We start from the raw sequence: 25,201 nt of genomic DNA, 5'->3' as shown, positions 1-25,201 counted from the left end.
AAAAAAAAAAAAAAAAATCCTCTTTTTTTCCCAAATGAGTTTTAATTCAAAGCTCCCATAAAGAAAATAGATAAAAAGCTGTTTTAATTAAAGGTGAAGTACAACTGCACGCTGCTCAACCTGCAACCCACCGTTGCAAGGTACAATTCTGGTACCCAATGTCCTGTGAAGTATAGGCTACAAACTGATCATGGGTTCAGTCCAGCCCACACAGGGCAGAACCAGAACTTGAACTCAGGTTCCTGGTTCACAAACCAGTGTCCTTTTCAGCACATTCTCAGGCTAGATAATGGTGTGTTGGGTACAAAGGCTTGTTGCCTGTTTCTTTAAATGCCTTCCAGTGCCTGGCATAGGGCTGGGACGGCCAGTGGTCCACAAACATTGATAGAGTTTCACAGAAGCCAACTAAATTCAGTAGGCTCAGGTTGACTTTTTTGTTTCTTTTCTTCCTCCTTCCCTTCTTTTCTAACTTCTTCGTTTGTTTTTTTTTTTTCCTTTTCCCCCTCCCTTCCTCACTTCTTTCTTTCCTCTCCTCTTCCTCCCTTCCTGCTCCCTCCCTTCCGAGTGGTGATTTCTACCACAATGCAGTTTTTTTTGGTCTAGGTAGGTCAGGGATAGGTAGACTATCACAGAGGAACAAGAAAAGACACTGCTTGAGTTTCAGTCCTGCCTCTTGCTGGTTGTATAATCCTCAGCAAGTCATTTGACATTTCTGTGCCTTAATTTCCCAAATGTAAAAACAGGGATGAACTAATGCTGCCAGATGGGTTGTTGTGACAATTAAATGAGGTAAAAATGCACAGGAGAATGTCTGGTGCCTGGTAAGTGCTTTAGAAGTGTTAGCTATTCAGTTTTGCCTTGGACCTAAGCTCATTCTCATTCTCTTCCTGAGCAGTTTGGCTTCCACTTTACCCTGCTTTCATAGCCCCTATTTGTAAGGCACTCCGAGTCTACAAAGTCTTCCAGACACACCATGTCACACAAGTCCCACAGCAACCCTCTGGGACAGGCAGGCAGGAATTATTACATACACCCATTTTACAGATGAGATAACCGAGTCTCAGAAAGTCTCAGTGTTTAGTGATAGCTGTGATCAGACTTGAAGCCTGACTCCCAGTCTTTCTAACTCAGCGCAACATAAGAATCTGCTCGTGGTGAAAACACCCATAGGAATATCTCTTGTGTGTCCCTGCCTTCCCTTGACCAGTCCAACTAGAGTACCACAGTCTAACACTGGGGTCACCTTTCACCCAGGATAACAGAAATTCATCACTGTACTCCCGGTACCTCAAAATAGAATGTAATACATGGTGGGCACCCAATAAATATCTCATTGAGTGTTGAATTCTCCCATCAGCAGGTGTGGCTGGGAATTTGTCTTTCTGCTCTCATCTCCACAAGCACTGGATCAGGGATTGGTGCTTCCAGAGCCTGGTACATAGTATGCTCTCAGGTAATGCCTGTTGAGTTGTACCTCTTCTCTTTACCTGCAGGGGATGTGTCTAAAGTGTCTGTCTGGGTCTCTCCCTGGGCTTCAGAGTTGATTCAGAGATCCACAACTGGGGCCTTCTCCTGAACCCCATCATGCTAGACTAGAGTTTATAAACTAACCCTGGTCTATCTACATCCACTGCCACCTTGATGAGCTAAGCCTGCCTTTGGCATCATCATACCCTCAAAGAATGGTGCCTTGGACATGCACAGCTGACACTCCTTGCCGCTTCCCACCACCATAGAACACAAGGCTCCCACTGCTCTGCACCCCAGGCTAGAGCCTGGACAGGGATCCGACTGCCAAGGCCCATAGTTTACTCTGCTTCCTACCAGGGAGTCAGCAGGACAACTGCAATCCTGCCACTTATCTGCCATGTGACCTTGGGCAAGTTAATTACATGTCTGCTTCATCCATTCCCACATCTATAAAAAGGATCCAATAGCATCTACTTCACAGAGATAAGGTGCAGATTAGATAAGAAAATATGTCAACGTCATCAACACGCACTCAACTGGGTGATTACTGTGTGTGAAGCAATTTATATGCAAAATATCTGTGCCTGGTAAAAATAAGAAGACAAATAGCTAACACATATGACTGTTTTCTGTGTGCCAGGCATTGGTCTAAGCACTTTATGTGGGTTAACATATTTAATTTTCACGTAGCCCTTCAAAACTCCATCAGGTAGACACTATTATTATCCCCATTTTACAGATGAGGAAATTGAGACTCAAAGATGTTAGTAACTTCCCCAGAGTTACAAGGCAAGTGGAACACAGAGCTGGGATTTGAACCTAGGTAGCCTGACTCCAGAATCCTTACTCTTAACCAGCTCTATTGCCTCTTATAATAGATGCTCAATAGGATATGATGGACATGAAACTCTCCGACTTCTGAGGCTAAGTCATAGGACGTCATGGGCTTCCTTATGACTTGGAGTTAGGATGCTCCTTCTTGGAACTCAGCTGCCATGCTGCAAGAAACCCACACGCAGAGGGCACATGCAGGCACTCTTGACAAACCCTACGTGAGCTCCCAGCTGACAGCCAGCACCAACAGCCTTGGGAGTGAGCCATCTTGGACATCCAGGCCAGTCCAGCCCCCAGATGATGCTACCTTCCACAAACTTGAGAGACCCCAAGTGAGAACAGCCCAGCTGTGCCCAGTCAACCTATAGAATCATGAGAGCTGATAAAGTGCTGCTTTGAGCCACTAAGTTTTGGGGTGAATTGTTTCACATCAACAGAAAACCAGAACACCCTTTTCCTCTAGCTTAATTTTCAAGTTCCAGCAAGCGTTGAAGCCAAGCTCCAAAGAGCTATATTTGACCCTCACTAAGTCTTACAGTAAACACCTCTTTGAAGTAACTATAATATAAATAATCATTTATTGACCTTGGCACATTATTGCACTCTCAGAGCCCCAGTTCCTTTATCTGTAAAGTAAGGATAGTAAGAGGACCTAGTTCATAAGATTGTGGTGAGGAGGAAATGAGTTAATCCATATAAGATGCTAAGAACAGTGGCTAACCTACAGAATGCATACACTAAGTAGCAGTGTCTCGCTCTCTTCCTCTCTCTCTCCAAGTCAGCCGCTTTACTAGACACTTCCAATTTTAAAAGCTTAATCCTCTCACTTAACCTGAAAGGTAAGTGTTATTATGGCCTTTTGCAAATGACATGCAGGGACTTAAATAATGTCCTGTGGCTGGTAAGTGACAGAGCCAGGATTTGGACCCAGGCTGGGTGAGGCTGAAGCCCATGCTCTTTCCCTCTCCCACCCCGCCTCAACAATGCCACCCTTTTGTGAGGCAGGTAAAAATTCTGTGACACCTGTGGGAATAACAGCACCTGTTCAGTGGACTGATTTCCCACAGAGTCCAGCAAGCAGACAAACTGAAGGCGAGAAAGTAGTTCATTTGCAGATTGTAGCTCACTGAACTAGAAGTGGCCTGAGGTTCCCAGTGTTAGCACCTCTGTCTGACACTGCTCTGTGGCAGAGAGGTGCCCTACTGGTGTGAGGAATGCTCATTAAAGCCTCTGATTCAGATGTCAGGAAGCAGCCCACAGCCAGGCCAGGAAGTTCAGCTCCCCTGGGAGGGCTTCAGAGGACCTAGTGACAGAGCCTAGTTTCTGTGCCCCTCCCCACCCCAGAAGCCAGCAGTCAATACTCATTAAGGGAATAACATTGAGTTCAGTTGCTAATGGTGGAATTGCAGGCCTCCTCTCCAGGAAAGTGGAGAAGAAATGTTATGATCAGGGCAAGTTTTGTCATCTCAGGAAGGAAGCAGCACTGTGAGTTCTTCTTTCTTTGAAGAGCCCCGTGGCGGCAGGACATTTCTAGCTGTCTACACCTGACAGCTTGCACAGGAAGAGTAGAGACTTAGTACCAAATGGGCACACATGCACTCAGGATAGGGAAATGACTTGCCACTGCCACACAGCTGATTCATGATGAAGCATGAACCAAATCCAGGCCTCCTGACTCTCTGTCCAGGGTTCTTTCCGTTACCCAGTCTTGCCCTCTTCTCTCCCTTCTAATGCTTTTCCGGCTACTCTCTTTCTGGGCTCCCACCGAGCCTCCCCTAGACCTGGGTGCCTGGATGGTGCCTGTGCTCTGGATATCATTTTCACCTGTGCAAATGTGGTTGCCCAGTGTCTCATTCTCTTAGATTTTCCTCTCTGTTCTCTGAGCTGACAACCAGAAAAATTGACTGGGCCAATAGGTAACATCACGATACACGGGGAAGACTGAAGGTGCCAAGGATTTCGTTTTACTTTGATCCACAGTCACGCCCATGAAAGCAGCAGTCAAGAAATCAAACGACATATTGCACTGGGAAAATCTGTCTGACGTGAGGTAATGATTAAATATTGCCCTTCTCAAGTAGGTCAATTCTGGGACATTGGGTTTCTTTTCCTAAGGCCACCTTTTGTGTGGAGTGTTTTCTGATTGACAATAGACTCCTCCCTATTCCTGCCCCAAATGTCATCTTTTATGGAACAGAACCATTTCCTGGATCCCTACTAGAACATGAGCTTCCTGAGGGCAGGGCCCGTGCTGTGTGTGTTTCTGAATTTCCCCAGTGTCCACTGCAGGTCATATGCAAGGTGCCCGATGGATGTAATTGGAATCTCTCAGACACTCACTCATGGGGGCAGTCTGGGCATCTGTGGCAGGGGACAAGGGAAGGCATTGTGTGACAGGGCCCCTTTCCTAATTTGACAGTACTGAAAAAGGAAGCAACTGCTTATTCTGGCTGTGAATAGTCCCAATGACAAAAGAAATTCTATTTGATTCACTGAACAATTATAACAAACGAGGTGCAAAGCAGTGGGCCTGAAGCTGGAGGGAATGCAGGGCACAGAGATGAACAGGGCAAGTGTATAAGGAGGAGGTGTCCTAATGGGGAAAAGAGGGAAAAGAAGCTGAAGAAGCTGGGGTTTTAGACCAATGGGGACTTAGAAGAAGGAAGCTTCTGTATTGGCCTTACTCCTGGCCCTGATCAAAAGACTCAATAAATACGGTGACTGTTTAATGAGTTAAGGCAACTGCTTCACCTTTAAGATGGGGACGTTAAAATCTGCCATGCTGGGTTATTTAACATTAAATAGCTACTACATTTTAAGCAACCAGAAGAACAGCAGGCTAACAGTGACGGCTAGTGTTAGTTCCTTCCTCAGTCAGATGGAACAGACAGCACAAAAACTGAACATTCACGGTGGATTCCGTAAACAAGGAGACATTCAGTACAGCTAAAGCCGGTAGGAAAGAAGGTGGAGATGAACCAGAAAACCGTCGGTCTGGACCATGCAGGCCTTCTTTACCAGCCCAAATGCACGGTCGGCATTGCATTCACCTGCAAAGGTAGTAGGTGGTGGAAGCACTTACCTCTCTCTAGGCAGCTGGTGGTTGGGATTGTGGCGGCAGCGTACACTGAGGCCGAAGAGCTTCCGGGCAGTGCGCTGGATCTTCTGCCTCTGGGCCTCCATGGCACTCTGCAGGAGCTTGTAGCGGTTCTGCAGGTCCCAGTCGTTGCCCCAGTGCTGATGGATGCTCCCGATGGTCAGGAAGTGGTTACTGGGGAGGCGTTTCATAAATGATTTAAACTCATCTAGCGAGAGACAAAGGCCAAGAGAGAAGGGCTGAGCATGACCTCCTACATCTGGGGGTTCCTCAAAAGCTTAGCTCCACCTACCAATAAAGCAGGCTTGCAAATAAAACTATCTTGTTTGAGGCCCAGAACTACCCTGTAGGGTTTCCAAGGAGCAGCTGGTGGATTCAAACTGCCGACTTTTTGGTTAGCAGCCACAGCTCTTAACCACTGTGCCACCAGGGTTCCTTGAGGCCCAGAGAACACTGCATTAGCCTGGCTTGCTCCTACTAGGCATCGCAAAGGCCATTTCACTTTTAACAGATTTTAAGCAAAGTACAAGATTCCTGTACTTTGCTATCACAGGAGTAAACAGGCATCCTGCACCACTGCTTAAATTAGGGTGTTATGGACTGAATTGTGTTTCCCCAAAATATGTGTTGAAACCCTTCCCTTGTACCTATAAATATGACTCTGTTTGGAAATTGGGGTTTTCTTCTGTTACATTAATGAGGTTATATGGAATAGGGTGGGTCCTTAACCTAATCATTTCTGAGTTATAAAACGAGCAAAACAGATACAGAGACACACACAGGGGGAAGACAGACATCAGGGAATGCCAAGGATCACCGGCAAACACCAGAAACCAGGAGAAAGGCTTACAGAAGAAATCGACAGCCGAGACCCTGATTTGAACTTCTAGTCTCCAGAACTCTAAGAAAATGAATTTTCATTCTTTAAAGCAACCCACTTGTGGTATTTGTGTTACAGTAGCACTAGATAACTAAGACACCGGGCTTCCAAAATTTCTGTCATTTGAATACCAACATTAAAGTGATATTTACATATCATTCATACTTTGTTTAATATTTTCTTTGAACCCATTCACTTTTCTTTAACTTTAAAATTAGAAACAAAACTTTTATCCAGCTCTATATGGCAAACGACTATCACATGCCTTTAGTAGAATGGTAGCTGTAAAAATAAAGTTGAAAAAATAAATATGATGAAAACAATGTTAATAAATTGTTGCTCCCTGCTAAATGATCAAACTCCTGAGCCTGCTTTCACTTTGAAATATAGCAAATTAGCAAGTGGGAGACAGGTGTTAAAGGCATATTAGCTCCAAACTGAAATTTTCTCTTTGATGTAATCTGAAGGTTTGACAGAGAACTGAAAATGGATCAACCTCCCCTCTGTGTCATTCAGTCTTATTTGAAGTCATACAGGTGTACCATCTAACATCATTTCATATTTCGGGAAACTCCAGCTTAAGGATGGGGCACGTTCTCGGGCCTCTGGTGAAGGTCTCTGCCTCAGTTTGTGACGCTGAGGTTTAGAGTGCTGGCATGTGCTACTACTACTTGATACAGCCTTGGAACTGATCTAGTTGAGCTTTCTTGTTGTACATATGGGGAAGCTGAGGCCTCAAGTGAGAAAATGACTTTCTGAAGGTAGCACAGCCAATGAGTGATGAGAGGCAAGACTAGAGGCAAGAACCTGAGCTTCTGTTTTCCATCCTATCTCCCTGACCCCTTTGGCTGCCCTCCCCCGCCAACCCCGCCATCAATGGGAAAATTAAAGAATTGATGGTTTAATCATTTTGCAGGGAAAAAAAGCTAAATGGTTGGATTAAAAAAAATGACCTAACACTTTATGAAGCCTACAGCTTAGGAAACTTGAGATGTATAAGGTATTCATTTTATTTAACAAAAACTTAAAAGGTACTCAATACACACCAAGCGCTAACCACCTAATACCTATTACTTATTTTTATAGCAAACCTATGGAGTAGGTACATTTAGTGTCTCCATTTTATAGAAACTTGGTCACAGAGTAGTTAAGTAATTTGGCCAAGGCCACACAACCAATAAACGGTAGAGTCAGAACTCTGGCCTGGAGCCAAAGCCTGTGCTCTTACTTTCTACCTTATACAGTAAAACCTGTGACAGCGTAACTCAGTGGGACTGGCTTCTTTTTCTGGGTCTTGCAAGTTTCCTGCCTTTGACAGTGTGCAGTCTTACCACTTTTCTATCGCTCTCTACTAGTGGAAAATATTTGTGTTTTCCTTCTCTGACAGGTTTACGCCTTACACAAATTCTGGCTTTCACAGGTTTTTCTGTACTTCCTCTGAACACATAAAGAGAATGATCCTGAGGATCAGTATATTGGGAGAAAAAAATAAATGGTGCTCAAAACACAAGTATCTGACTTCTAGAGAATCTCAGGCACCTCATTATAGACAGTCACACACGCATAAATTCACATTGCATCTTGATCAATGAACAGCTGTCTGATCCTGGGTAAACGACTTGTCCTCCCAACACCTCAGTTTCCCTGTCTGTCAAACGGGTATAATAGAACATAGTCCAAGTATTGAGAGGGCGACATGGGACACAGTACACGCTCAGAGAATGACAGCATAAGATTGAAAAGGCAGCACAAGACTTCTGCACTGACTGGTTCATTCAGTCAGCTGGCTGGAGACAGGGGACTGGTCCTGATGACCTTGTGCTGTTTCAATCTGTCCCAACTCCTCCCATGGAAGACACACAGCTCATTTTACAGAGGGCTCTGTTGAACCTTAAAGGGGTTAATAGTTTTTCAATGAACCCAAATATGGGTCAGATGAGAAAACAGAACTTAAAAGATGAATGCTTTAACTTTCTTGTCTAAAAGTAGAAAGGTCCTCCCTGAGGAAAGGATATATACCCTGTTTATGTGTGTAAACCAGGCCCTGTTTGGCCACCAACACTTTGGAGCTGTCACTAAATCAATGGTCTTTACCTTTGGCTGGTTAGTAATCTTTCCAAATTACCAGCTACTGAGTCATCAATGTTATAGGGATGAAAATAAGGAGGAAAACACACACGCGCAAGCCACAGATTCATGTATGTCTGGATGGATTTGCTTCATGGGTGAAGCCATTTCAAATGGATAAGTACAGGGACATCTAGAACAAAAGTGGACCCTTGTGGACAGAAAGCATGACACATAAATGATTTCCATGGCTTATTCAGCTAACTTTGCAGCCTCTCAGCTTTCTGTGTTTCCTAACCCATCTATTCAAAGTGGCTTCCTTTCCTTCCCAAGGATTGAATGCTAGGATCCCAACAGCCCATGCACTCAGCCTACAATCCCCTCTGCTTTTTAGCAATCAGTAGAATCTCTTTGCAAAAGCATTTTATCAAATGCTCCTTCTGAGGCCAAATAATGGTCATAATACATTTCCACCATGAACTGATAAAATTCTTATATCAATTTCCCAGGACTTTAAATGTACTAATGGGTGCAGGTTCATAAGGCATTCACAGCTCCATTCAAGCTGCATGACCCTGTGAAAGCGGGATCATTGATGCACCAGGTGCTCCCAGAGCGATCAGGGTATAGAGTCCATGGAAACCAGTCATTTTCAAACATTGCTCAATAGAGCTCTGCTTTCGTCTCTGGTATACAATGGCTCTAAGGTAAGATTTTGTTTGATCAAAGAATTTCCTGGATAAAAATGTAAATAAATTCAAATATTAAAAATACAAACAAGTCCCTTCATTTATCAGATGAGGGAACTGAGGCCCAGGGGGTAAAGTAGAAATTAACAAGTTGCACAAGCTGCTGTGATCACTACATTTGGAATCAGGCCCTACTGGATTCCATTCCCAATGCTGTCATTTACTAACTGTGTACATAACCCCGGGGAAGACTATGGGTCTCAATGTCCTCCTCTATAATACAGGAATATCACTACTAATATTAATGGAGTTGTTGTAATAGCTTTAAGGGATAAAAGTTGCTTTAAAAACAGGAATGCTCTATACATATGTCCACTAATTTAACAGATATTTATTGAGCACATACTATATACTAACTACCAACTTGGCTTCTCCTCGGAAATCTCAAGGATTGTCAATCTTATCATGTCCAAAACTAAGTATATGCTCTTCTTTCCAAACCTTCTAGCGTGTTCTAGCTCAGAAGATGGTACCAACATTCATCAAGTTAGATGAACAACGAAGGTGGGTGCCATCTCTGATACCCTTCACCTTCAACTCCAATAGCCAATCTAACATCAAACCCTGCCAATTTTTCCTTCTAAATATCTCAGCATCTCTGCATGTGCCGTCTTTACCATCTGTACCATCACTTCAATCCACATCACAGTTCTCTCTCTCCTGGGCACCTTGTGACAACCTCCCATTGGTCTACACACACTCACGCTCTGATTTCTGCTCAGTGATCACAATCTCGTGGTGGTCTTTCCTGACCTCCCTGACCACATCAACTCCAACTCATCACTGGCTCATAGAAGCATCTCATTCTTTACATGTATACCGTTCAAAATTTTATAACCATTTGCAAGACTATGTGATTAATGTCTGGATTTCCTACAAAACTCAAAGCTCCATGAGGGTAGAGATTCAACTTTGCACCTAACCCACTGTATGGCCTTTGGTGACAGACTTTTCTCCCCTGAAATGCATTTTGCTTAATCACAAAAACCAGGAAATAACTAAGTGAGCTGAAAAGTAACTTCCAGCTTTGATAGCCTGTGAATTCTTTGGAGAGATGAATGATAGACAGGCAGAGATAGATGGACAGATGACATAGAAACAAAGATACAGATATAGAGACACAGAGAGAGACAGACTTGGGAATCAGTACAACTACCTTTGACTCTCCACTCTCCAGAGACTTGCTATGTGGCTTACTCGTCCTGCCTTTTGGATACAACAGAGACAATACATCATATGACCACAAACTCGATTATTCTATTCATTATTTCATTCAACAGAGATCTACTAAGCACCTTCTCCACGACAGGCATTATACCACACTCTGGACCCTCCAAAATGAAAGAGTCAGGGCCTCTGATTTCTTTTCCTCTCAGCAGTCCTATTTTCAGTTGTAGATGAGTTTCCTTCTCTAGACTGGACATTCATGCAGCAGCACTAAATTAGGCTCTCTACCTGAATTCTCCAGGTCCTTATAGGCTTCGGCCCAGGACTTGGCCATGTTGGCCAGCGTGTACTCCATGATCTGGATGTCGGTGATGGGGCAGTTGCACTGGGGGAACTCCTCCGCACACTGGCACTTGCACTGGCTGTTCTGGCACACGTACTCCCCCTCACCATTGCACATGATGTAGCTCAAGGCTGACTGGACAAACTTCTCTTGCAGATACTGAGGGAAGATTATCTGAAGACCTGTTCAAGAATAGCAAAAGCGGAATATAGAAAAGTTAAAAAAGGTGTTTCATTAACAGTTTCAAAAAGTGATGCGTGGGAATTTGAAGCTGCTAGATTTCTCCCTGTGTATCATAACCAAATATTTCTGGGCCCACCAAGACCCAGACAGAACAAACCCGTGAAGCCTCCATTTGCACTGCTTATATTTAAACTTCTCCGGTCATGACCCTGTCCATCTCTGAAATGTACACTCTATTCCATTTTATTAGGACTGAGACTAAAGCCAGATTTGGTATATGATTTTTCCATATTTGGGGAAAACCATTATTGAAAGTACAAGATTATTATTAGTTTTTCCTTGTTTCCTTTATTTATTTCCTTCTTTCTTCAAATATTTACTGTTGTTGGGTGCTGTCAAGTCAATTTTGGCTCATAGAAACCCTATGTGACAGAGTAGAACTGCCCCATAGGGTTTTCACTGGCTGATTTCTTAAAAGTACATCACCAGGCCTTTCTTCGAGGTACCTCTGAGTGGACTCGAACCTCTAACCTTCGGTTAGTAGCCAAGCACTTAACTGTTGTGTCACCAGGGCTCCTTCTTCAAACACTTATGAACCCTATTTATGATCATGAAGTCCCTGGGTGGTACAAATGGTTAACAAAGCTGCTAACCGAAAGGTTAGAGGTTTGAGTCCACCCAGAAGTGCCTCGGAAGAAAGACCTGGTGATCTACTTCCAAAAAATTAGCCATTGAAAGCCCTATGGATCACAGTTCTACTCTAACACACGTGGGGTCATCAAGAGTCAGATCTACTTGACTGCAACTGGTTCTATTTATGAACACAAGTCCTAAGCTAGGTACGAGGTCTATAGAGATAATAAAGATAGGTGGTCCTTACTCTTGGGGAGTTTACACTATAATTAGCAGGGATAGACACGGACTCACATCATCATAACACAGCTTTAGACAGAGACAACAGAGATGGCCACAGGATGCAAACTGACACACAGAAGACTATAAATTGTTGCTTGAGTAGCAGGGGAACCTTCATAGAGGAGGTGGCCTTTTGGTTTGTTGAAAAGTGAGTAAGAGATCATCATGTAAAAGAAGAACAAGAAAGGCATTCTAAACAGGAATAAGAACAAAGACATAACATGTCTGGGAGTGCCTGAGGGATGAGTTGAACTCTGTTGGGTGGGGATGCAGAGGCTGTAGGAGAACAGGTTGTAGAAAGGAGCAGAGACCACAGTGTAAATGGCATTATTATATGCTAAGGAGTTTGGACTTTATCCTGTAGGTAATGGGGACACTTTGGTAGTTCTCAAGGGTAAGAGTGACATAATTGTTATTGTTGGTAGGTGCCATAGAGTCGATTCTGACTCAGTGGCCCATATAACAGAGTAGAACTGCCCTATAGGGTTTCCTAGGCTATAATCTTTAAGGAAGCGATCGCTGGGTCTTTCTCCCTTTGAGTTGCTGGGCAGGTTCAAACTGTTGACCTTTTGGCTGGCAGCCTAGCGCTTAATCATTGCACCTCCAGGACTCCTTAACCAAACCAAACCCATTGCCTTCAAGTCAGTTTCGACTTATGACTCATAGTGACCCTGTAGGACAGAGCAGAACTGCTCCATAGGGTTTCCAAGGCTATAAATCTTTATGGAAGCAGACTACCACATTTTCCTCACGCAGAGCGGCTGGTGGATTCAAAATACCTACCTTAAAGTTACCAGCTGAGCGCTTAACCACTGCACCAACGGTTCCTTACCTGCTACTATCAAGTTAATCCTGACTCATAGTGACTCTATAAGACAGAGTTGAACTTCCCCATAGGGTTTCCAAGGCTGTAAATAGGGTTGCTGTAAGTCGGAATTGACACGATGGCAACGGGTTCGGTTTCGTTAATCTTTATGGAAGCAGACTGCCACAACTTTCAAAGCTCCAACCTTTAGTTTAGTAGCCGAGCACTTAACCACTGCACCACCAGGAATCCTCAGTGATATCATTAACCTGTTGCGGTCAAGTCGATTCCAACTCATAGCGAGCCTATAGGACAGAGTAGAACTGCCCCATAGGGTTTCTAAGGAATGGTTGGTGGATTGGAACTGCCAGTCTTTTGGTTAGCAGCCAAGCTCTTAACCACTTCGCCACCAGGGCTCCATGATATCATTAGAGAGGTATAATTTAGTAAGACAACTGACAACTGTGTCATTTAAAAAAAAAAAAAAAAAAAGAGCAATGACATCAGAGATCATGACTTTTCTCCTTTTTGGTTTATAAATAAAGCCAAGACCCATCAGGTGGAAATGATTGGCCCATGGTTATAGGATGAGCACTCTTGACTGAGTCGTATGATCTTTTCACTTCATTTGACTAATCAAAGTCTTAATCCTTAAGCCAGTGATGGAGAAGACATTTTTCTGGGCATGAGCACTGCTTAATACTCTAGCACAGCATAGCAGGTTATTAACTATGGTGCCCAGATGGAAGGGCAACTCTGGGCAGAATCAATTCATTAAGGCAATTTCACCTGGGACATTTCTGTCCACCTCATTTGGAGCTGCTAACATTTTAGCTTCCAATGCATATAGGGGTAATCTTTTTACTACCCGTTATGAAAAGAGAACTGCTTTTATTTGGACTAATTTTCTTTTACTCATTCATGCTTCAGAGGCACCCCCAATCCCACGCATCAAGAATTTTCTGTATGAACTCAGCATTTCTTTTATTCTCTACTTCATAGTTGTGATTCTAGATTTTTATCTTTCCTTGTCTCTCCTTCACATTATAAAATAAAGAAAGAAAGAAGCCCCATCATTTCAACCTACCTTCATATGGCAGTTAAAAAGGAATATTTTAGAGGGGCACAGAGGGGAATAGTTGGGAAGAGGAAACCCTGGTGGTGTAGTGGTTAAGAGCTACGACTGCTAACCAAAAGGTCAGCAGTTCGAATCTGCCAGGAGCTCCTTGAAAACCCTTTGGGGTAGTTCTACTCTGTCCTAAAGGGTCGCTATGAGTTGGAATTGACTCAACGGCAATGGGTTTGTTTTTCTAGTGGGAAAGAAAACTGTGCCTCCCGCATTTCTTTGCTGGGGAATAACAAAACTGGTTAGGAGCTGGGCATTGCTGTCAGTCTGATTCCTCTACTTATGGCCTACGTCATCTCAACCAAGTAATTCAACACTCCTATGTCTCCACGTTCTCTTTTTTAAAATGAAGATATTTTGCAAAAAATCAGCCAATGAAAAGCCTATGGAGCACAGTTCTACTCTGCCACATGTAGGGTTGCCACGAGTCACAACTGATTCGACAGCAACTAGTTGGTTTTTCAGTACCTACATCAGAGGGTTGTTGAGAGGATTAAGTAAAATAATTCCTGCAAAGTGTCTGGAACAGTTCCTGGCAAAAGCAATATATATTATCTATTCTTATTTTTTATGATAATGATGCCACTCCTGTGATGAAATTTTGTAAAGGTTGAACACAACCTTCAGGAGTATTCAGAAGAAAAGGATACTTAAGAGGCAGTCTTCAAATACTTGGAGAGCTTTCATAAAAAAAAAGACGGTATAGAATTTTCCTGTGCTTATTGAACCAGCACTTGGGGAAGAGTTGTAGAGAATGGTGGGTCCCACGTCAATAGCACAAAAGGGGTTCTAATAGGGCTTTACAATAGGCCAACGGTTCACTGTAAGATTGGGTAAGTGCCACATCATTGAGGAAGGGGCCCATCCGAGTTTGAGTGATTGTTCAGCAGGGCTACTGTACAGGGGATACAGATGCTAAAAGGGAGGGTAAAACAAGGCAAACTGTAAAGTCCTTTCTAAACTGAGTCTACAATTCTCTCAGAGCATGCATTATTGAGTCATTTTATCTGCATCACCATTTTTATTTTCAAAGCAAAATTTATTTTTGGCTGATTCGAATCCCCTATAGGCATCTGGGTGTATGGATTGGGGTTACGTTTATATTGCTTAAAGGAACTCTATAGACTATATTCTCAGTCCTATTTTTCTAGCTTGCTCATCATTTTCTTCCTCTCTTTTGTAGGGGATAAAATATTCTATTCTTGGTCCCAGCCCAAAAGGAATTTAGGAAGAGCATTTTTAGAAAATTGCATCAAATCATTTCTCCATTTGGCAAGGATACAAAAGGCAGTATTACCTACCCCATTTAATGAAACTGAAAACAGATCAAGTTTGGGGTTGGGGGGTTTCTGGGAGCAGCTGAAACACAAAACTGGCTGCTCTTTAAAAATGGAAACTCAGAACATGCCGAGCTGTCTCTGAGGCAGAATCTCCTGGGCAATTTTGAAAGAGAATAATGAAGACATAGCAATTAAAAAGCACTTTTCTGCAAAATGTCATTACTGTTTACAGTTACATAACCGTTTCTACGGCAGCGGAGGTTCACACAGCAGTCACAGTCAGAGTCCTCTCCTGATGGCCTGTGTCCAACAAAGAGGCCCATTGCTGACCTCACAGATCGGCGCCTGAATCTTGCCGGCTTCAATGGGAGTCATAAATAATTTGGAGCGGGATTTGGCCTGTGGAACCACTGTTTGAAAGATATACAGCCGCCGGCTGGGGTAGCAGTTCTGTCCCCACAGTTCCCAAAGAGACAAACACACACACATGGAAAGGAAAACTGAGAAAATGAGAGAGAGAAAAAGGCCACCATTATTATCAAGCATACAAATTTTGCCTCACAAAACCCGGGAAGGCAAGAGTTGAGAGCTTCATTTCAACACCAGCTCACCCACGCTGAACATATGGAATATTCCCCCACCCCCAATCACATTATACTTTAAAAAAAAAAAAAAACTTGTTATACTTTTAAATGGAATGTCTCAGTGTGCCGCAGAGTTGAGTGGGCAGTGTAGATGTGGGAACACCCATGCCGTCTTCTTTCTCTTTTCCTGATTCTTGCCTATTCTCCCCAGTCCTCCCTCCCACCTCACCACCAACACATACGTCTCACTTTTGGGTTTTTTTTTGTATTTTAAAGCAGTTTTTGTGTGTGGAGACCTGATTTCTCCTTCTCTCTGTCACACAACGGATATCTCTCTCTCCCTCCTCTCATCTCCTAGTATCCTCTTCTTTACTCAGAACACGCCAGAAATCCTGCCCTTTTTTCAGCACCTTCAATGTGCCAGTCTTCCTATAGTCCTTGCATTTGCTCTTCCCTGTGCCTGGAATATTCTTTTCCCAGCTCTCTGCAAGGCCCCCTTGTAATCCAGACCTCCCAGACCACCGGAGTTGAAATGTAACACCAATATAGCATTCTTTTTTAGGCTCTTCCATTTTCTTCATAGTATCAATTACTGACTGAAATTATCTTATTGATTTGTTTTCATTCCCTCCATTAGAGAGTGGGCTTTAGAAGGACAGGAGTCTTGTCTGTCCACTATAAACCCCCAGAGTGTCAAATAAGGCCAAGCACAGAATCGGCTCTAACTACGTATGAGGTCGCTATGAGTCCGAATCGACTTGACAGCACTTAATAACAACTTACTTATTACATGAAAAAAAAAAAAGAAAGCTATCCTCTTCCTCACTCCAGCTGAAAAGAAAATTGCCCCATCAGACTTCTGGGATGTTAGAATTGAAAAGTTAGGTGAATTTGCCCAATGCTCTCTGACTACAGTAACAGAATCAGGACTCAAATCCGGGAATTCTGACTGAGTTCTGAAACACTTGAGAGATCTTCCATTTCTTTAGTGGAAAAAGAGCAGGGACTGAGACAGATTCTTGGCTTCATATCCCTGTGCTAGCTCCAGCACAGAGCAACCCTGGGTAATGTCTTCTGAAACTTCAGTTTTCCCACCTGTGAAGTTGAAATCTCAATAACCACCTTCCAGGGTTGTTGTGAGGAGTAAATGGGGTTGGGACAGGCATAAAAAGAACTTAAGACGACACCTAGCATGATTAAATGCTCAATAAATGTTAGGTTTCCTTTATTCACCCCACATCAACCCATGATCCATTCCAAGACCAAACTTCAGCCCTTTTTGGGAAAATCGACCTTGAGTAGGCCCATCCAGGTCAGCATGAATCATTCCGTGAGTGCATTTTCACTTAACAGCATGATAATAATTACTGTAGTTCTTTGTAATTGATCACTCCATCATTCTTTTTTTCTGAGTTTTCCTTCCTTCCTTCCTCTCTCCCTCGCTTCCTGCCTTCTTTTCTCTTTCCTTCCCTTTTTCTCTCTTCTCTTCTTTCCATACGTATCACTTAAGCCCCTACTATGTGCCATGCACTGTGATATGGATACTAGAGTGAGTAAGACAGGAAATCTTTGCCCTTGCAGATCTCACAGTCTAGTGAAGGAGAGAGATGTGTAAACGCTTTGTTCAAATGCAGTGAAATCAATGCTGTGCCAGAAGAAAGCACAAGATGCTCAGGAAGCAGAGAGGAAGAGTGCCTAACTCAGAATGGGGCAGGGGTGGTTGAACAAATGCTCCTAGAGGGAGTGGCATTTAAGATTGAACCTAATGGATAAACAGGTCTTAGGGGATGAGTAGGCTACAGACAGATGAGTCTAGAAAGTGGAAACAGCATGTGCAAAGGCCTCAGGCAATAGAACTCCCAGATGAGACGCAACCTGGTGATCACCTTTCTTTTTGATAAATGGTTCATCTTGTTTATTTGTTCCTAAGTCCCCTTAGAGAAGAGCATTCTAGAGCCTAGGAGAAGATCAAAACTCTGAAGGGAGGAATGACACAGAACAGAGATCTGTGAGCTCACTAGAGGAACAGTAGTTCTTACACCAATAAAGATTCTTATCCATTACAGGCAGTGCATCTACTTCAGGTACAGAAAAAGATACAGCGACTCTCTGCATTGTTTAGTTTCAACCATGGTGGGGGGTGGGGGAGGGCGCTAGAGTAACAGAACTTCAAGGGAGACCCCTCCACCTTGGATCCCTGGAGAACTTAGATGACATTGTCAACACTGCTGTGAAAAGCAGGCACGTGGTTCAGGTGACCTTCCTCTGTGAGGCTAGGCAACACTGAAGGTCGAGAAAAGAAGACTCAATCAACAGAAGTTGAAGGCACACCTGAGACCTGGAGATTATAGCCCAACATTCTTCTCTGACCTTAATCCTTCTCTTTTGCTGACAGGAGCTCTTAGCTTCTTCTTCATCAACAAGTAGTACACTGGGAATTGTTGGAGAAGATAAGAAGTTTAACATAGGTTTCCTACCTTCTAAGGACATGGAGGGGTTACTTGAAGTTTCAACACTAAATCTCATAATTCAAGAACAAGAGGGAAAGGACTCAATTGATGATTAAAACATAGAAAGTAGCATCGTGACTGGTACACAGCAGTGTACCAAGTATAGATTAAGTCAGTAGCCTATTATGAATAAGAAAAAAATAATAATCTAGAGACTATAATTATAGATGTCTTTGTGGTGGGTGTACCTATGAGTTGGAATCAACTCGATGGCAATGGGTCTGGTTTTTTGTTTTTGGTTTGTGGTGAGTGTAAGATGTGAGTTGCACCTTGAAGCATGAGCAGGATCTGAATAGATAAAGAACAGCTACAGCATTCCATGCAGAGGGCTCACCTTGAGCACAGGTGGTCAGTGTGTGAACATTTTGGATCATCCTCAGTCTAGTTCAAGGCAAGAGCCATGATCTTCATGGGCTGTTTTTGCTCAGCTTTGTTTTATTTTATTCTATATCCTAACTAATATTTTTCAGTATTTTTTTTAAGGATTTGCTCTTTTTTGACCTATTTCATTAGATATTAAGTGCACAATCTCTTACAATGCCAAAGGGAAAAGAGAAAAAATACAGATTCTATTTTGGTTGAGTATAAATATTTTTCTACATTGTTCTTGCATCAAAATGTGGCCCCCTGTAGACATCTCTGTGCCCTATAGGATCCCAGCTGTTGTCTTCTACCTGCGAAGTTCTGCTTGTCAAATTCTGCCCATTTCTGAAATGCACGAGGCAGGGAGAACAACAACTAGGACTGCACCTTTTGCAAAAAGTTGGCCTGATTCCCTTCTTCATGAAAGCCCAGGGATTTCAGACTGGCAGATAAAGGACTTTATGGCTCCAACAGCCATGCTGAACTCCAGTGTAATGGAGGCATGCAGGTCAATTACCCATCTGTTTGTGTTTCTATTGCTGTGAATTACAGTATCCATCACTGACAGCTCATTGGAGTGGAATGAAAATAAGACGATAATTCACCGGGTGAAACTGTGCAGAAAGGGCGAAAAGGCTATGATCTCATTCAGAAGTTCAGCCCTGTCTCTGTGACGGGTCATTTACACTCTGGGAAATGAAGAAAGGCAGCCACCTGGGGGAATACAGGGTGGCTTCTGGCTCCCCCAGTGCAAGAATTAGGGAATACTCCCCCCTAGATAGAGTAATGTTTGTGTTCACAAGAATCATCATCTATTCTGCAGGATCTTAAGGAGAAGACTTGGAACTTGAAACCCTTGGGTGAAAGACACAGGTAGATAGAATTCAACACAATGCAACGAAAATCTTTTTAAATGTTAGAGAGGTTCTGAAGGATGAAAATAGTTTTCTCATAGGAAGAGTTTGCAAGTAGAGTTTGAAAGTTGACATGGCAGGAATGCTCTTGAGAACTCAAGATTCAAATGACATGTGGTAGATTGAATTATTATTAACCCATATTCAGTGTCCGTTCCTAGAAAGTGTTCTCTTCAAGATAATTACACACTGCAGCCTCTGAATTTGGATGGGTTCACAGGACATGTTTTGGCCAATAAAGTATGAGTGTAAGTGATATGTGTTGCTTCCAAAATGAAGCATAAGAGCCAACACATGGCTTCATCAGTTTCTCTTTTCCCACAAACATAAGACCATCAGGGTTCCCGATAGATTCCACCAAAAGAGGAGAATCACAACTTGTGACCATCATGTAGCATAAGCAAAAAATGAACATTTACTTTCACAAGCAACTGAGAATCAGGAATTGTCAGCACAACATAACCTAACATATAGACAGATACAGGAGTTGGCAAACTATGACCATAGACCATATTTGACCTGCAGCCTATTTTTGTAAATAAATTTTATTTTAACGCTGCCACACCCATTTGTTTAAGTATTATCTATGACTGCTTTTTTTAAAGTTTATTTTATTGTTGTGCTTTAAGTGAAAGTTTACAATTCACGTTAGTCTCTCATACAAAAATTTATACACATACATTGTTATGCGAACCTAATTGCTCTCCCTATACTGTGACAGCACATTCCTCCCTTCCACCCGATTTCCCGTGTCCATTCTGCCTCTCTGCCTTCTCCTCTCACCTCCGGACAGGAGCTGCCCATTTAGTCTCATGTGTCTACTTGAGTTAAGAAGCACACTCTTTATGAGTATCATTTTATGTCCCATAGTCCAGTCTAATCTTTGACTGAAGAGTTGGCCTCAGGAATGATTTTAGCACTGGGTTGACAGAGAGTCCAGGGGCCATGTTCTCTGGGGTTCCTCTAGTCTCAGTCAGACCATTAAGTCTGGTCTTTTCACTAGAATTTGAGTTCTACACCCTACTTTTCTCCTGCTCCAACAGAGACTCTCTGTTGTGTTCCCCGTCAGGGTGGTCATTGGTGGTAGCCAGGCACCATCTAGTTCTTCTGGTCTCAGGCTGTTGCAGTCTCTGGTTTATGTGGCCCTTTCTGTCTCTTGGGCTATTGCTCTCCTTGTGTCTCTGGTGTTCTTCATTCTCCTTTACTCCAGGTGGGTTGGGACCAATTGATGCATCTTAGATGGCCACTTGCTAGCTTTTAAGACCCCAGACGCCACTCACCAAAGTAGGATACAGAACATTTTCTTAATACACTTTGTTATGCCAATTGACCTAGATGTCCCCTGAAGCCAAGGTCCCCAGACCCCCGTCATTGCTACTCTGTCCCTCGAAGTGTTTGGTTGTATTCAGGATACTTCTTAGCTTTGGTTTAGTCCAGTTGTGCTGACTTCCCCTGTAGTGTGTGCTGTCCTTCCCCTCACCTAAGATAAGTCTTGTCTACTATCTAGTTCTATGGCTGCTTTTAAGGAGTCCTGGTGGCACAAAGGTGGCGTAGTAGTTAAGAGCAATGGTTGCTAACCAAAAGGTCAGCAGTTCAAAGCCACCAGGCACTTCTTGGAAACCCTGTGAGGGCAGTTCTACTGTGTTCTACAGGGTTGCTATGAGTCGGAATCAACTCAATGGCAACGGGTTTGAGTTTTTTGGGGTTTTTGGTGGCACAAAGTTTAAGCATTCGGCTACTAACCAAAAGGTTGGTGGTTTGAACCCACTCAGAGGCTTCACAAGAGAAAAGACCTGGCAATCTGCTTCCGTAAAGCTTATAGCCTACTAGAAAACCCTATGGGGCTGTTCTAATCTGTCACATTGGGTCACTATGAGTCGAAAAACCAACTTACAGCACCTAATAACTATGTAGCTGCTTTTATTCTATAATAGGAGAGTTGAGTAGTTGCAACTGGGAATGTGTGGCCGACAAAGCTTAAAATATTTACCACCTGGCCCTTTAAAAAGGTGCCCTTGTGGCACAGTGGTTAAGCACTCAGTTGCTAACCGAAAGGTCAGCGGTTTGAACCCACCAGCTGCTCCATGGGAGAAAGACGTGGCATTTGCTTCTGTGAAGAGCCTTGGAAACCCTATGGGGGAGTTTTACTCTGTCCTATAGCATTGCTATAAGGTCGCTATAAGTCGGAATCTACTCGACAGCAATGAGATGGCACTTCACAGAGAAAGTGTGCCAACCACTGTACTAGATGAACATTAAGATTCTTTCCAACCTTGATTTTCTATTATCCTGCTGTTGTTCGTTCATTTATTAAGCAAAGATCTATCAGGCATCTATTATATGCCAGGCACTGTTCTAGTCTATGGGGAAAGAACAATGAACTAAAACAAAATCCTTGCTCTCATGAAACATAGGTTTTAGTGAGGCAAGGACAATAGAAATCATAAATAAAAACAGAGAAGAATTTACACCGACAAAAGGCGTTGGGGGCAAGGGGACTTCTAAATGACACTTTCAATTTTGAAAAATAGAATATAATCTAAACTATGAAATTACCAATAATAAGGTGGCTTTTTTAAATCAATCTCATTAATTTTCAACATGAAGATACTCTTGAAGCTTTAAGAAGAGGTTGTTTACTTTTAAATGTAAGTTTTCTCCCAGAATTTAAGATAAAAAACAAAATTGATACCTATAACAATCTGTTATTATCTGATTCCCCGAATAAGCCAATGTCTCTGAACTTCTCTCTTACCCAGATTCCTGTCCTTGCTACATCCTGCCATACCACTGATGCTGTTCCCTGAACATGCCAAGTTCTCTCCTGTCATCACACTTTATTCTTCCCATTAACTGGAACATTCTTTCCCCCAGTTCTTTACAAAACTGACTCATTCTCACCCTTCCGGAGTCAGATTAAATTTCATCTGCTAAGAGAGGTCTTCCCCGACCATTCTCACTAAAGGAGTGCTTCCTCAAGTTCTCTGCTCTCAGTCATTGGTGTTGTTAGGTGCCTCGAGTACATTCCAACACACAGTGACACTGTATACAACAGAATGAAACACAGCCCAGTACTGTGTCATCCTCACAGTTGTTGCTATATTTCGGCCCACTGTTGCAGCCACTGTATCAATCTATCTCAGTGAGGGTCTTCCTCTTTTCCCCTGACCATTTACTTTACCAAACATTATGCCCTTCTCCAGGGACTGGTCCCTCCTGAAAACATGCCCAAAGTATGTCAGACAAAGTCTTGCCATCCTAGCTTATAAGGAGCATTCTGGCTATTCTTCTTCCAAGACAGATTTGCTCATTCTTCTAGCAGTCCATGGTATATTCAATAGTCTTTGCCAACACCATAATTAAAGGCATCAATTCTTCTTCTGTCTTCCTTATTCATTGTCCAGACATTTTTTACTAGTTAAGCTAGATTATTGTTTGGTTTTAAGAAGACTTCAGAAGATATTTTTGGTTTAAGATTTAAAGATTATCTCAGGACAATAGTTACAGGGTTTCATCCAGCCTCCAAGGCTCCAGAAAGTCTAAAGTCCATGAGAATTTGAAGTTCTATTCTATATTCCCCCCCTTTTGATCAGGATTCTTCTACAGAATCTTTGATCAAAATGTTCAGTAAATGGTAGCCAGGCACCATCAGTTCTTCTGGTTTCATGGCAAAGGAGGCAGTTGTTTATGGAAGCAATTAGCCACACATTTCATATCCTTCTCCTATTCCTGTTGCTCCAGGTAAATAGAGAACGATTGTCATGCCTTGATTTTTAAGGTTAGCTTCATTTAAAACAACTATAGCACTTTTTCCTCATTGTGAAGACATTCTTTTTTGCTTCCCCACTCCCTAGACCCACTTATTTCTATAATAACCATTCCTGATTTTGGTAAGGGTAATAATAACCAAACAAATCAAACCTGTTGCTATCGAGTAGATTCCGACTCATACCAGCCCTATAGGACAGAGTAGAACTGCCCTATAGGGTTTCCAAGACTAATCTCTATGGAAGCAGACTGTCACTTCTTTCTCTTGCAGAGCGGTTGGTGGGTTCAAATCACTGAACTTTTGGTGAGCAGCCAGACACTTAACCAGTGCACCACCAAGGCTCCTCTCAAGGTAATGATTTTGTTGTTGTTAGCTGCTGTCAAGTTGGTTCCTACTAATAGTGACCTTATGTAAAACAGAACAAAATGCTTCCCAGTCTGTACCATCCTCACAATTGTTGCTCTATTTGAGCCCATTGCTGTAGCCACTTTGTCAATCCATCTTGCTGAGGGTTTTCCTCTTTTTTCCTGATCCTCTACTTTACCAAGAATCATCATGTCCTTCTCCAGGGACTGGTCCCTCCTGATAACATGTCCAAAGTATGTGAGATAAAGTCTCACTATCCGTGCTTCTAAGGAGCATTCTTTCTGTACTTCTTCCAAGACAGATTTGTTCATTCTTCTGGCAGTCCATGGTATATTCAATACTCTTCACCAACGTCATAATTCAAAAGCAGCAATTCTTCTTTGGTCTTCCTTATTTATTGTCCAGCTTTCACAGGCATATGAGGTGATTGAAAACACCACGTGTTGGGTCAGATGCACCATAGTCACAAAGTGACATCTTTGCAGCAGAAGTCTTTTGCAGCCAATTTTCCCAATGCAATATGTCGTTTGATTTCTTGATTGCTGCTTCCATAGGCACTGACTGTGGATCCAAGTAAAATGAAATCTTTGACAACTTCAATATGTTCTCCATTTATCATGATGTTGCTTATTGGTTCATCTGTGAGGATTTTTGTTTTCTTTATGTTGAGGTGTAATCCACACTCATAAACTCAGCTAAAACAAAATCTCAGTTTCCCAGCCTTCCCAGCAACTGGTAGCGGCCATCTGACACAATTCTGGCCATTGGTATTAAAAGGAAAATTTGTACGGGATTTCTGTGGGGGATTTCCTTGTTTCATCAATAATTTTTTATTCTTTCCTGGAATGTATCATGATGCCTAGGGATGTTGTGGCCATGTTGCAACCAGTGGCATGAAAGCACCACAGGAAGCATAGTGGAAGAGCAAGATGGAAGGAGACTAGGTACCTGGTGGCACGGTAAAACCACCAAGCCAGCTCAGGATGGTCTACCCAGAACTTCTTGTAAATTGAGAAAAATAAGCCTCTTTCTGTCTAAGCCACTATTTGTTCGATGTTTTTCTTAGTTGTAGGGTAGCATTACTAACTGACATCCCCAGCAGCTCCTCCTCATCCCATTCATTATCAAGGCCCACCTGATGAGACAGTGGACAGACAGAGCACAGGCTTTAGAGTCAGATAAACCACTTCTCTCTTTCTACCATCACCTCCTCAGTCCAAACTACCATGACACCTTATGTAGACCACAGCAATGGCCTCCTAACTCCTTCTTCCCTTCTACTCGTTCTCCACACATTGCTGGGTGATTCCATGTTTCTCTTGACATTTCCTTGGTGAAAACACCTTTTATGACTTCCCAATTTTCCTAAGGTAAAAATAAAAAGTCCTTAATATGGTCTAAGGCATTGCATAACCTAACCACCTGTTACCTCAGCAGCTGCCTCTAACCCAGACACACTTGTGCACCGGTCACAATCACTCTGCATGGAAGACCCCACTTGACCTAGTTAACTCCCGTTCATTTTTCAGGTTTCCAATCAAATGCTACTTCCTCAGCAAAGACTTCATTGGCCCCTAAACTTTACTCAAGCCTTGTGCATTCCGTTCATAGCACTTACCACTGTTTATAACTATATACTTGGATGACTATTTGTTTGCATAATATATGTCAATCCTACTGGACTGCAAGTGCCATGAGGGTAAGTTCCAATCCTACTTTGCTCACAAAAAAAATCCCAGAGACTCGCACGGTGTCTAAGGGGCCCTGATAGCACAAAGT

General features: G+C 42.8%; 1 protein-coding gene across 1 annotated transcript in view; it reads right to left on the bottom strand.

Annotated features, from left to right (window-relative positions):
* Positions 1–25,201, bottom strand: part of BRINP1 (BMP/retinoic acid inducible neural specific 1) — a 216,802-nt gene that overhangs the window by 18,990 nt on the left and 172,611 nt on the right. Inside the window, exons 6-7 of the mRNA XM_004372120.2 lie at positions 10,553–10,789; positions 5,387–5,609 (exon numbers count right to left, since the gene is read on the bottom strand). Coding sequence (XP_004372177.1) covers positions 5,387–5,609; positions 10,553–10,789 — 460 coding nt within the window. The remainder of the gene's footprint in view (positions 1–5,386; positions 5,610–10,552; positions 10,790–25,201) is intronic.

The sequence above is a fragment of the Trichechus manatus genome, unplaced genomic scaffold, assembly GCF_000243295.1.
Source record: "Trichechus manatus latirostris isolate Lorelei unplaced genomic scaffold, TriManLat1.0 scaffold00016, whole genome shotgun sequence".
In the NCBI taxonomy this organism is placed as follows: Eukaryota; Metazoa; Chordata; class Mammalia; order Sirenia; family Trichechidae; genus Trichechus; species Trichechus manatus.
The sequence above is the reverse complement of the archived record's forward strand: the minus strand, read 5'-3'. Positions and strand labels throughout refer to the sequence as shown.